General features: G+C 41.8%; 1 protein-coding gene across 4 annotated transcripts in view; it reads right to left on the reverse strand.

The window, feature by feature from the left end:
• The window catches only part of CFAP53 (cilia and flagella associated protein 53), a 77,431-nt gene that overhangs the window by 51,449 nt on the left and 11,146 nt on the right, over positions 1–14,836 (reverse strand). For 2 of the 4 annotated variants that reach the window (XM_004461369.5, XM_023589642.3), the window contains exon 3: positions 9,314–9,487. The exons of 1 other annotated variant lie outside the window; for it this stretch is intronic. In XM_004461369.5, the coding sequence (XP_004461426.1) occupies positions 9,314–9,487 (174 nt within the window). Of the gene's footprint in view, positions 1–9,313; positions 9,488–10,030; positions 10,107–14,836 lie in introns of those variants that run through there. One more of the 4 variants, XM_004461371.5, reaches the window with a different exon arrangement.

A 14,836-nucleotide genomic window follows, 5' to 3' on the forward strand; every position in this document is an offset into this window, starting at 1 on the left:
TTATCATTACCTCTTCCCCCATTCCAGAGGAAAAAAACTGCTTTTGGGATGCTGCTACCGCTTTCGCAGATTCCATGCACACCCAAAATCCAAATAGGCACCTGGCAGGCCCCACTGCAGTTCCAGTCACTAACCCACCCTGGGATTACCAACCAGGCTCCACTGACCTTGCTTGTATGACCCATTTTCATCTACATAATAGAAGGTATGATGAAGGCTGCCCTTCAGGCAGTTAGTTATGATAAAATTAAAGAGATCTCACAAAAACTTGATGAAAATCCAGCTGCCTTCATGAATAGATCAACTGAGTCTCTTCTTAAATATACTAATTTAGATTCTGACTCGGATTCTGTTCAACTCTACTTACACACTCACTTCATCATTCAATCTTATCCCGATATTAGAAAAAAAACTACAAAAGCTAGAGGACAGCCCTCAAATCCCTCAGGAAGACCTGATTAAAGTGGCCTTCAAGGTCTTTAACAATAGAGAAGAGGAAGCAAAATTGGAAAAGCATAAGCAATATCAGGTTAAAGCCTCCCTCCTGGGAGCAGATTTGGTTCAACTGATAGAGCATCTGCCTGCCACTTGGGAGGTCCAGGGTTCAAACCCAGGGCCTCCTGATCTCTGTGGTGAGCTGGCCCAGGCCCAGTGCTATGTGCCATGTCATGCAGGGGTGTTCCCCATGTAGGGGAGCCCCACGCTCAAGGAGTGCACCCCGTAAGGAAAGCTGCCCCATGCAAAAAAAGTGCAGTCTGCCAAGGAGAGGTGCCACACACACAGAGAGCTGATGCAGCAAGATGACGCAACAAAAAGAGACACACATTCTCAGTGCCATTGACAAGAATGCTGACGAGAATGCACAGCGAATGGACATAGAGAGCAGACAACTGGGGGGGCGGGAGGAGGGGGGAGAAATAAATAAAAAATAAATCTTTAAAAAAAAAAAGCCTCCCTCCTTGCTGCTGCCCTCAGGGTCGATTCTTGAAAACCCAATCCCTCTTCTTCCCTTTGGCCACCACCTGAACCCTGTTTCAAACGCAGAAAGGAAGGGCACTGGGCATGTTCCTGCCCTGATCCAAGGCACCCACCAGGGCCTTGCCTGGTGTGTTGGCACACAGGTCACTGGAAGTCTGTTTCCAAAAAAGTTCCTCCAGCATACCCTACAGATCCAGAGCTGAAATCTTCCTATCCAGACCTTCTCAGACTGATGATAGTCCCAGTTTTGGAATGGCCCTACATCTCCATCACTCCTCTCCCAATTCACACACTGAATCATACAATCAAGAACCCAGGAATATGTGGATGGTGTCTTCCTGATATGTGACAATCAATATCAACCCCTGTGGGACCTGAAACCACAGACCACTGAACAGGATAGAAGGGAACTTTTCTCTGCCCCTTGACAGGAGGAAGTAGCCAGATCGAACCAATGCCCGCAATCCCTTCAACCTCCCATCCTGCCCAGTATCTTATACCCAATACCCAGGTCCCCCATCATATATATATATAACCAAAGAGTTAAGAATGTTAGAGGTTTCCCCTTACTAGGTTTCCAATAATTAACATGCTGTGACTCAGTTCCCCATGACATGCATTGAGGAAAGATAAGCCCTCCCCATAGCCTATATGCCTGAAAGCACTGCACTTCCCCCAAAGGTTAACAAAGAAACCACATGAAGACAGGAGCAAAGTGAGATGGAGACCTTCACCCCCTCCAGATCAAAGCATGTCCTGCTCCTCCAGCATTCCAAGAATGCATAACTCCCCAACCCACTACCCTCTAGCCATACAAGGAAAAAATTTCGTCTCTAGGACTTTCTATTGGTCCCTGAACCTTACTCGAACTCTCAGCTCCCTCCCATTGACTATCATTTCCCAGCCTAGTAATATACAGTATAAATTCAGCCCCCCTTTCCAGGGGCAGGCTGAAGTCTATTCAGACCCCCTCCATTGGGAGAGCTTCTCAATACACTTTCTGCCTGCAACATTAGTCTCTGCATCCCAATGATGCCACTTTTATCTCATATTATGGAAAGATCTTTCGTAAATTGATTAAAACAAATTGAACAATTATAATTATTCCAGATCCTAGAAATCAGTATGCTTTTATGGTTATTCAGTTTTAGAGTTTTATTAAAGAAAAAAAGAGGTTTTAGCCTCCCATGAAGGAAGGAAAAAAGAACATTCCTTGCATAAACAATAATGGTTTTAATTTTATTTAACTTGGATGTAATCTCCCTAGGTTTATAGGATACTAATTAAATTAGCATTATATGAATTAAATCTTTAAGGTGAAAATTGTAAGTTTGTTTTTAATGAAATTAAGTTAAAGAATGAAATATAGACCTGTCCTAAAGTGAAATGACTAGCTTTCATAGAACAGAATGAGGAATGTAAGACAAGACTCTTAAATGGATAAAGGTAAATTTCATTGGTTGTTAACTGTAATTTAACAAGCTAAGTTAAAGGTAAAGTGACTAGTCTATATAGTTATGGTTGGTTATAGGAAGTTTGCAAAAGCATTTTCAAAACTGAAATATTTCAATGGCTAATTCCAGAGGGCCATTATTAAATAGAAACCTGGACTGATATTGATAAGAAATAGTAGCTTCATAACAGAAAAACCTGTCAGAGGCCACCTCAATCTGCATATTAAAGTAGTGGTAAGAGAAGATAATCTTTTTTTTTTTAAAAAGATTTATTTATTTATTTGCCCCCCCCCCATCCTGGTTGTCTGTTCTGTGTCTACTTGCTGAGTCTTGTTTCTTTGTCCGCTTCTGTTGTCGTCAGCAGCATGGGAAGTGTGGGCGGCGCCATTCCTGAGCAGGCTGCACTTTCTCTCGCGCTGGGTGGCTCTCCTTACGGGGCGCACTCCTTGCGCATGGGGCTCCCCTACGCAGGGGACTCCCCTGCATGGCAGGGCACACCTTTGCGTGCATCAGCACTGCGCGTGGGCCAGCCCCACACGGGTCAAGGAGGCCCGGGGTTTGAACCGCGGACCTCCCATGTGGTAGACGGATGCCCTAACCACTGGGCCAAGTCTGTTTCCCAGAGAAGATAATCTTGATTCCATTAGGAATCTTCATTTACATAAAATAATGGAGAAAGTACTACTGCTAAAGTAAAGTAAGATTTGTTAATTAATGTAATCATGATAAAGGCATAGAAACAAAAAGTAAAGTACTAAAAACAGCTAAGCTCATTTGCTATGTTATAAACTGAATTGGAAGTATTTAGAAAGTATATAAAAATTAAAAGAGACAGACTTCAGTATTTTCAAACTCTCTTGTGCATTCAAACCAGGCCTTCCATAGCCTTCGTGGTGCCTCTCCATTTGAGTTATTGGCTTGGTAGGTGACTATGACCCCTAAAACAATAAAAGTATCTACCAAATCTGGACATGCTCCTGAAGTGGAAGAAGAGTACACTGCAGTTGCAGACTCCTGTGGCAGCTAGTGATGGCTTGATATGGCCATATTTACAATGGTCAGTGCTTCCAAACTGGCTCTGTTTCATAGTGCTGCAGGCTGCTAAACACTGGAGTTTCCCTCCAGGATCAACAGTGCTGCAGCATGCTGGCTGTGTAAAAGACATACCAAGCAGAGCAATAGTTACCAGAGTATTGTGAGTAGAACTTAAATAACCACAATTGGCATTATGGCCTGCTCCCATGGAGAAACAATATGTATGATACTGCATACCTGGAGCTTAGATCTATTAACTGCAACTCAAAGAGGAACTTATGCATTGATTAGTGCATTAGTACTGTACCTATATGCCTGATGAATAAGATAATATCTTTTCTATCTTAGACCACATGCAGAAGGATACTGAACATTACAAAAATCTTGGTGAACAACGCATTTTCTAAGTAATTAATGAATGCGCCTATAAGATAAAAGAATGGCTCTCTTAAGTACTGTCTTATTTTGCTTGCCATATGCTTATCTAATTGTTGCCTATTCTGTCTTTGTGAGTTCATGTCTAGGGCAGTGCTTCTCTTCATACCTCTCCTAGCTGTCCTAAACATAACCACTGCTGTGGCAACTGAGGTTGGCAGTTTATACCAAACCAAGGAGTCTACCAAAATCTCTCCCTAGAGTTAACCAACAGCATAAAAGAACTCAAGGAAGAATGCTGCTTTCCATCAACATTGGGAGGGTGCAGTCTCTGAAGGCACATGGCCTTTCTCACTTTTGTGGTCCAGTATGGTGTGGCTGGCTCCCTTTTTGGGTCTGCTTACCACCATCTTCTTTATCCTTTTAGTAGGACCACGTATCTTACATTCTAACAAAGGGGAGGGGAGGAAAGGGAGGGGAAGAGAGAGAAGAGAAGGGAAGAGAGGCCAGGGGCAAAGGCTTACCTGCTTTTGGCAGTGGAACACCCAAGAGAGGAGTAATATGTGCTTCCATTGCAGTAGAGGGGGCACTCAAACTCCTGAAAATTGGGGAACTCCTAACCCACTAGCAAGCACAAGCCCAAAAAGAGATACAGGCCCAGAAAAGACAGGGAGGACCCTGTATTTTTCATCTGCCTTGGGCAGACCTTTACGATAGGGCTGACATTCAAGAAAATGTCATGTCACCAGCTGGTTATAAGCTCAAGAAGCAGACATCTCGCAGAATAAATTCCAGCACTAACATTTTGAAATATTAAAAATGTACAGTGTGCAACACAAGATTATAAGATAAATAAAGAAACAGAAGTGGAGCAGGTGTAGCTCAGTGGTGGAGCACCTGCTTCACATATACAAGGTCCTGGGTTCAATATCCAGTACCGGCCGCGGACTTGGCCCAGTGGTTAGGGCGTCCGCCTACCACATGGGAGGTTCGCGGTTCAAACCCCGGGCCTCCTCGACCCATGTGGAGCTGGCCCACGCGCAGTGCTGATGCACGCAAGGAGTGCCCTGCCATGCAGGGGTGTCCCCTGTGTAGGGGAGCCCCACGCACAAGGAGTGTGCCCCGTAAGGAGAGCCGTCCAGTGCAAAAGAAAGTGCAGCCTGCCCAGGAATGGTGCCGCACACACAGAGAGCTGACACAACAAGATGACGCAACAAAAAGAAATACAGATTCCCGTGCCGCTGACAACAACAGAAGCGGACAAAGAAGATGCAGCAAATAGACACAGAGAACAGACAACTGGGGGGGGAGGGGAGAGAAATAAATAAATAAATCTTTAAAAAAATATATATATATCCAGTACCTCCTTAAAACACACACACACAGAAAGAATGGCCCATACAAAGGAATAGGATAAAATCCAGAAAACACCAATGAAGAAGGTCAGACTGTGGACATACAAGACAATGACTTTGAAAGAATGATCTTCAATATGCTAAAGGACGTGAAAGAAAATATAGAGGATGAACTAAAGGATAACAGGAAAACAATTAACAATATGATCATCACAATAAAGAGACAATTTTTTGAAAAAGGAACCAACAGAACTACTAAAGTTGAAAACCACAATAACTAAAATAAAAATTCCCAGGAGGGTTTTAAGAACAGATTGGAGCTGGCAGAAAAAACAATCTGCAAACCTGAAGACATGACAATTGAAATGAGTCAGGCTGAGGAGCAGAAAGACAAAAGAATTATAAAAAGTGAAAATACTTTACATATCCTGCCATAACCCACTGAATAGACAGGGAGAGAGTGTAAATTACAATTTAAACTATAATCCATGCGGTGTAGCAGTGCTTCAAAATGCAGTCATCAAATGCAATGCATGTACCACATTAATGAAAGAAGTTATTGACGTGGAAAAGTGGGGGATGTAGGGAGTGGGGCATATGGGAACCAACTATATTTTTTAATGTAACATTTTGTGTGATCTATGTATCTTTTTTAGAAAGAAATAAAAAAATTTTTTTTTAAAAAGTGAAAATAGCCTAAGAAACCTCTGTGATACTATCAATTGTACCAATATACATATTATGGAAGCCCCAGAAGGAAAAGAGAGAAAGAGGCAGAAGGAATATTCAAGGAAATAATGACAGAAAACTTTCCAAACGTAGCAAATAGCAAATGAATATGCACATCCAAGGAGCCCAGAGAACACCAAAGAGGATAAATTTGAAGATAAATATTCCTTGCCACATATTGACCAAACTGTTGAATACAAAGGACAAGGAGAGAGTTCTAAATGCTACAATAGAAAAGGAACATATTATATACAAGGAAGTACCAATTATATTGTTGATTTTTCATTAGAAACCATGAAGGCAAGAAGGAAGTGGGTTGAAATACTTAAAAGTGCTAAAAGAAAACAACTGCCAGCCAAGAATATTATATTCAGCAAGGCTTAATTTCAAAAATGAGGGCGAGATTAAGATATTCCCATAAAACAAAAGCTGAGGTAGATCATCACCACCACTAGACCTGCCCTACAAGGCAATGCTAAAGAAGAGTTCTTCAGACTGAAAGGAAAGGACATCAGACAGTGCTTCAAAGTGGCATAAAGAAATAAAGACCTTTGGTAAAGGTAATCATTCTAGTCATTACAAATACCAGTATAATTGTATTGTATTTTTTATTACATAACTCTACTTCTTAATTTGTACAGATGCTATAGTGCAACTGTATAAAAAGTAATGATAAATCTATGATTTTGGACATACAATATACAAAGATATAATTTGTAACAAAGCAAAATAGGCAGGGGGCAGAAGGGTATAAGAATAGTGTAGGGAAACAGACTTTGGCCCAGTGGTTAGGGCGTCTGTCTACCACATGGGAGACCCGCGGTTCAAGCCCTGGGCCTTCTTGACCCGTGTGGAGCTGGCCCATGCGCAGTGCTGATGCGCGCAAGGAGTGCCGTGCCACACAGGGGTGTCCCCCGCGTAGGGGAGCCCCACGTGCAAGGAGTGCACCCCGTAAGGAGAGCCGCCCAGCGCGAAGGAGGGAGCAGCCTGCCGAAGAATGGCGCTGCCCACACTTCCCGTGCCGCTGATGACAACAGAAGCGGACAAAGAAACAAGACGCAGCAAATAGACAGACACCAAGAACAGACAACCAGGGGAGGGGGGGAAATTAAATAATAAAAAAAAATAAAATAAATAAATCTTTAAAAAAAAAAAAAAAGAATAGTGTATGTGTATATTCCTGAAGTCAAGCTAGTATCAAATAAATATGATTGTTATATATTTAGGATGTTAAATTTTAACCCCATGGAAACCATAAGGAAAATAAATGAAAAGTATGTCCAGCGAAAAATGAGAACAGTCTCAATATGGTATAATATAAAAATTTTTTTAAATATGAAAATAGACATTAATGGAGGAATTGAAAGACAGAAAAGGTATAAGACTTATAAAGCTTTCCCTCTAAAATCAGGAACAAGACAAGGATACCTTCTGTCACCACTATTATTCAACATTATATTGGAAGTTCTTGCCAGAGAAATTAGGCAAGAAAAAGAAATCAAAGGCATCCAAATTGGAAAGAAGTAAAACTTTCCCTATTTGCAGATGACATGATCCTATATATACAGAAAACCCTGAAAAATCCACAACAAATCTCATAGAGCTAATAAATAAACTCAGTAAAATGGCAGTATTTTAGTTTCCTAGGTTGTTCAAGCAAATACCATTGCAATCATTCAGCTTAAACAATGGGAATTTATTTGTTTAGGTTTTTTAGACTAAAGGAAAGTCCTAATCAAGACATCTTCAAGGCAATGCTTTCTTCCTAAAGACCAGGAACCTGGGGCTGGTTGCCAGTGATCCTTGACTCCCTCTCTCATATGGCAGGGCACATGGCAGTGTCTCCTGGTCTTCCTTTTCTCTTAAGGGTTCCATTTGTTTCAGTGTCTCACTTCCTGTGGCTTTTTCACTCTCTCTCTCTCTTAATTTCATTCCACTTGTAAGGACTCCAATTATAGGATTAAGCCCCATCCTGACTGAGGTGGGACAAATCTTAACTGAAGTAACCTCATAATGGGTTCACACCCACAGGAATGGCTTAAATTTAAGTACATGTGTTTCTGGCGGTACATACAGTTTCAAACCACCACACTCAATCCTCTGACCCCAATAATTCTACATGTAAAATACATTCATTCCATTACAATTTCCCAAAGGCATTAAGTCATTTCAGAAATAACGCTTACTACAAAGGCTCATCAGAATAGGTTATGGGTGTGGTCTGCCCTGAGGCAGTTTCTCTGTCTGTGGACCTATGAACTTAGAGTATAAGTTATCTGCTCCCAATATATAATGGAGGAACAGGCATAGGATAAACATTCCCATTCCCATAGGGAGAAACTGGAAGGAAAAGAGGGGTTATGGGTCCCAAAGAATTCCAAAACCCAGTAGGGCTTGTAATCCATTAGATTTCAAGGTCTGAGAGTCATCTATGGAAGGATGTTTTGTCCTCTAGGCCTGAGGAAGCAGAAGCTCCACCCCTTCCAAGTGTTTGCCCAGTGGCCATGCTTTCCTTAAACCCTGGAGTGAAAGCACTACCCTCTCTAGGCACTGGGATGGCAGCCAAGCTCTCCACAAATGCCAGGGTACAGGCTCCCCCTCTCTGAGCACTGTGGTGGCAGCGAGACTCTCCACAATCCCCAGGGCAAGGCTCCACCCTTTCTGAGGACTGGGGTGCGCCATACAAATCTCTCTATGTAGGTGCAGGGCTGAAATAAAGCTTAAACTCATGGTATCCCAAGATGGAAAAATCAAGATGAAAAGGGCCGATGGACTGAGCACAGTGAAGGTGAGGGGTTTGAGCTGTTATTCAATGTGGCCCTAGGTCAGGAAGTGAACCAGAAGTCTAGGTTATCAGGCTCTAAGGATCAGTATCCCACATAAAGAAACAAACAACAAAAAATAGGGAACCAAGCAGAGATTTAGTTCAGGTGGGGACCACAGCAGTAGGAAAGGAGAACCAATCTGTACCAAAGACTCTAATGAGATGGGGGCTTTAAAGGAACTTCCTGCTAACAGTAAGGTTGAGGTTAATACCTAAGTCAATAACAAAATCTCACTTGATAGTTTCATTCTAATTAAAAAGCAAGCACAGAACACCAGAGAACAGACAAACTCTGTAACCTGCATTATTCAATAGCATGTCTATAATTATTAAGACTTACTGTAACAACTACTGTGTATATCCTCTAAAGGCTATGGTTTACTGTAAATTAGCATTCCTAAATCTTTTTTTTTTTTTTTAGGAGGTACCAGGGATTGAACCCAAGACCTTGTACAAGGGAAGAAGGTACTTGGCCACTGAGTATATCTGCTCCCCACCATTCCTAAATCTTTTATAATATACCAACTTCAGATGATGTATATATGTGTGTGTGGCTCCATTACCTGAATTGCTGGTCTAACTTTTCTTTCACAAAATCCTGTCTATCTTTTTCTTTCTTCTCTTTTAATAATTTGGTTTTCTCTCTCATTCTATCTTTTTTCTCTTCAATTGTTTCTTCTTTCAATTGCATTTCAGTAAAGTACTCATTTTCTTCTGAGGCTAAAAGTTCACGTAGCCTGAAATAAAAAGATAAAAAAAATTAAAACTGTCATGCCAGAAGCATCATATTACTAAGTGATTTTTAGTTTTTTGTATTTAATTTCAGAATTGTCTTTCTTTTTTTAAAAAAAGATTTATTTTCCTCCCATCCCCTCCCCTCTGCCCTGCTCTTTTTGCTGTCTGTGTCCTTTTGCTGTGTGATCTTCCGTATCTATTTCTCTATTTTTTTTTCGGTCTTCTCATTTTTTCTCTTCTAGGATTCACTGGGATTTAATCCTGGGGACCTCTGATGTGGGGAGAGATTTCCTGTTAGCTGCACCACCTCAGTTCCTGGTCTCTGCTGTGCTTCACCTTGACTCTCCCCTTTATCTCTCTTTTGTTGCATCATCATTTTCCTGCGTGACTCACTTGCATGGGCACTGGCTCACCACATGGGCATTTAGCTTGCCACACGGGCACTGGCTTGCCACATGGGCACTGGCTCACCACGTGAGCACTGGCTTGCCGCACAGGCATGCTTTCTCTTCTTCTTTATCACCAGTAGGCCCCAGGGATCGAACCTGGGTCCTCCCATATGGTAGGCGGAAGCCTATCACTTGATCCACATCCACTTCCCAGAATTCTCTTTCTCATAATAACTGTTATAAAGAAGGAAAAGATGCATTGCAGTCATTCATAAAATAAAATTAGACTAGCTGCCATTTAAAGCAATGTAATAACTGAACTGGGCCATGTTTTATTTTATCATGTATAGATATGATACAGAATGTATGTATTCAACAAAAGAAATAAAAGAATCACATTTTAATTAAAATAACAAAACATGAAACAACAGATTATTTTAGTTTCTATTAAAATGTAAGTTATTAAAAGTAAAAATATTAATAAGCAATAGCTATTGATTTGGTGGGAATATAATTCTCAGCCATGATCCTCACTATAAAAATTTACTTGATCCTGGGGAGTGCTCCTACATTCTCTAATAGAGTAACAAGAATCTCTAGAGTACATAGGCAGTGCTTAGTGAAAGAAGACAGACTAATATACCAGGCCCTTGATATTAATGCTTATACTTATGACCCCTATTCCTGTAAAATTGAAACTTAGCCTAGTAATATATATTGCCTAAGAGTTACCCCCTGAAAATCTTGTTACTCAAATGTGACTTCTCTCTAGCCAAAGGAAGCACATAAGCTTACTGCCTTCCCCCCACATTACCCCTGGTATGGGACATAACTCCTGGGGATGGGCCTCCCTGGCACCAAGGGATTACTACTGAGTGCCATCTATTGACACATTTGGGAAAAGACCTTGACCAAAAGGGGGAAATATTAAATACAAAGAATTTTTATAGCTAAGAGATTTCAAAATGAGTCAGGAGGTCATTCCAGAAGTTATGCTTATGCATCAGTCAGGTGGATCTCACTAACTGCCAGAGTAAATAATGTCTCAAGCAGGGATGTTCCTGACAGCTCTAGAGACATTTGGACACTATAGGCAAGAAATCAGCACCCCATCAGTGTGCCTTACCTGGGAATATATGTTAACCTACTTCCCCAATGTAACAGAGATAGATTCATTTATAATTTCCCTACACATGGCTCTTCTGCTTCTTTTATTTGAACCTATAATTAGCACTATACTCGTTAAATATATATCCCAGAGACTTAAATCTTTGGTCTATTTATTTATTTATTTATTTTTAAAAAAGATTTATTTATTTATTTAATTCCCCCCCCTCCCCTGGTTGTCTGTTCTTGGTGTCTATTTGCTGCGTCTTGTTTCTTTGTCCGCTTCTGTTGTCGTCAGCGGCACGGGAAGTGTGGGCGGCACCATTCCTGGGCAGGCTGCACTTTCTTTTCACGCTGGGCGGCTTTCCTCACGGGCGCACTCTGCACGTGGGGCTCCCCCACGCGGGGGACACCCTTGCGTGGCACGGCACTCCTTGCGCGCATCAGCACTGAGCATGGCAAGCTCCACACGGGTCAAGGAGGCCCGGGGTTTGAACTGCGGACCTCCCATATGGTAGACGGACGCCCTAACCACTGGGCCAAAGTCCGTTTCCCTTTGGTCTATTTAAACGTCAGTTGAGCCCTGTATCTCAGCAGAGTTGCGACCAACACCTACTCTCAAGGTCATTGGACTCATCCAGGACAACTAACAAAATGAAGATGATGGATAATGCCCAGACCAAAAAACAGAGAGTGTCTTACAACTGCAAGCAAGACAGTTCCATCCATCTACCCCACAGGATCTAAGCACCCTCTCAAGTGGAAGCAGACTGAAATTGCAACACTGCTATAAAGATAGTGATCACCAGAGGTTCTGAGAGGAGAGAGAGGGAAGAATGGGTATAACATGGGGCATTTGGGGTACACTGGAATTGTCTTATATGCCATTGCAATGATGGATACAAACCATTATCCATTTTGTCAAAACCTATAAAATGGTGTGGTGCAAAATGTAAACCATAATGTGAACTATAGACCATGGTTAGTTGCAAAGCTTCAATATGTTTTTCAATTGTAACAAATGTACCACACTAAAGAAAGATGGTATTAATAGAGGAAAATGTGAGAGGGGGAGGGGGTAGGATGTATAGGAATCCCTATATATTCGATGTAACTTTTCTGTAATCTAAAACTCCTTTAAAAATAAAATTTTAAAAATTTTTACTTGAGAAAAAGAAAACTTGAGACTTCCAGGGTGACAGAATTGGAGTAGGTAGACAAAGTTCAACTGTCTCACAAAAACAATGAAGGAATGGCAAAAGCTGTCCGAGGGAGCTGCTTTGGAGATATGCAGACCAGGAGAGTGTTGCATCCTCAACCATGGCAAGGTACAGAGAGACAAAGAAGCTGAAATGTAAACAATGAGTTACTAGCCTCTGCAGACAAAAATGGCACCCACTGCCCACCCTCAAGGTTAACAAACTGGATAAAACCCGTGGCTCACTGCAGCCAACTTTTTCCCTGGGAAAAAGAAGTGTGAGGTGGAAGGCGGAGAGTGGTTTCTCTTCTGTGAGTTTGGGCAGCAGAGCCCACTTTGAATCTCAGCTCTGGTCAAACCAGAACCATGGGCAAGTGAAGGCTGAAAGAGACTTATGGGAAGATTCACCAATGAAGTGCCATCTGCTGGTCAGATGGGAAACTGCAAGGATAAAAACTGCTGTTTAGAGTCTCATCACAGACCCCTTGGAATGGATTTGCACCCCATTAAATGAGTTCCTGGCCCATTTTGATAATCTAGGCTGAGCAAGTTTAAAGACGTAGACTAAGTTGAACCAAAAATTAAAGATGAGTCATGACACAAAACCACTAGGCAAGAGAGAGAAACTGACTATAAGAGTAAATTCTCCAACATACTCAGATGCCTTGACATCAGCAAAAAATTATAAGCAGATTAGGAAACAGGAAGAGATGGCCCAGCCAAAGGAACAAACCTAATATCCTGAAAAGATACAGGATTTAAGACAATCAGTGAAAATCACACAGTCCCCTAAATAAATTCAAAGAATTTACAGAAAATATGACTAAAGAAACAAAGGATATCTTCCAGAAAGAATAAAACAGCTAGAGAATAGGCTGAAACAGCCTAAACTGCCTTCCTAATCAGATGCCTAGACATCAGCAAAAAATAATGAGTCATACTAAGAAAATGGAAGACATGGCATAAGAAAAGGAATAAATCAAAGCCCCAGAAGAGACATGGGATTTGGGACAACTAATTAGTGAGATGTGCACAAATTTCCAAAATGAAATTAAGAGTTTGAAGGACAATATGACTAAAGAGATAATTGACATCAAGAAGATACTGAGCAAACACAAAGAAGAATTTGAAATCCTGAAAAGTAACAGAGCTCAAGGGAATGAAAGACAAAAGAGAAGAGATCAAAAACACATCTGAGGGAAGCGGACTTGGCCCAATGGATAGGGCATCTGCCTACCACATAGGAGGTCCGCAGTTCAAACCCCGGGCCTCCTTGACCTGTGTGGAGCTTGCCATGCGCAGTGCTGATACGCGCAAGGAGTGCCGTGCCACACAGGGGACCCTGCATAGGGAAGCCCCATACGCAAGGAGCCCCATAAGGAGAGCCGCCCAGCACAAAAGAAAGTGCAGCCTGCCCAAGAATGGCGCCGCACACACGGAGAGCTGACACAACAAGAAGATGCAACAAAAAGAAACACAGATTCCTGCTGCCACTGATAAGGATAGAAGTGGTCACAGAAGAACACACAGTGAATGGACAGAGAGAGCAGACAACTGGGGGGGGGGAGGGGGGAGAAATAAATTAAAAACAAAAACACATTTGATGCATATAACAGCAGACTTAAAATGACAGAGAAAAGACTAACTGATACCAAAGACAGAACAGCTAAAATTGAAGGGAGAAAAGAACAAAGATGGAAAAAATTGAACAGGGGCTCAGAGAGTTGAATGACAACACAAAACCCAACAACAAACATGTCATGGGAGTTCCAGAAGGAGAAGAGAAGGGAAAGGGGACAAAAAGAGTATTTGAGGAAATAATAGCTGAAAATTTCCCAACTCTCATGAAAGAAATGAACTTGCATGTCCAAGAAATACACTGTACCCCAATCAGAATGAACCCAAACAGACCTACTCCAAGATACATACTACTCAGAATGTCAAATGTCAAAGATAAAGAGAAAATTCTCAGAGCAGCAAGGAAGAAGCAAACCATCACGTACAAGGGATGTCCAGTAAGTGCAGATTTCTCTTCAGAAATCATGGAGGCAAGAAGACAGTGGTATGATACAATTAGGATACAGAAAGAGAAAATTGCCAGCTGAGAATTCTTTATCCAGCACAACTGTCCTTCAAATATGAAGGTGAGTATAAAACATTCACAAACAGAAACTAAGAGAGTTTGTAAAAAAGAATCCACCTTTACAGGAAATATTAAAGGCAGCCTTAGAACCTGAAAGAAAAAGACAGGAGAGAGTGGCTTGGAGGAGAGTATAGAAGAAAGAATAGCAGAAAGGATAATCAAAAGAATAAAAAGACAAAAATATGATACAACATAAGAAAATCAAAGAATATAATGGTAGGGAAGCGGACTTGGCCCAATGGATAGGGCATCTGCCTACCACATGGGAGGTCCGCAGTTCAAATCCAGAGCCACCTTGACCTGTGTGCAGCTGGCCCATGTGCAGTGCTGATGCGCACAAGGAGTGCCCTGCCACGCAGAGGTGTCCCCTGCATAGGGGAGCCCCACGCACAAGGAGTGCACCCCATTAGGAGAGCCGCCCAGTGCAAAAGAAAGTGCAGCCTGCCCAAGAATGGCGCCGCACACACGGAGAGCTGACACAGCAAGATGACACAACAAAAAGAAACACAGATTC

Source organism: Dasypus novemcinctus, chromosome 16, assembly GCF_030445035.2.
Source record: "Dasypus novemcinctus isolate mDasNov1 chromosome 16, mDasNov1.1.hap2, whole genome shotgun sequence".
NCBI lineage: Eukaryota > Metazoa > Chordata > Mammalia > Cingulata > Dasypodidae > Dasypus > Dasypus novemcinctus.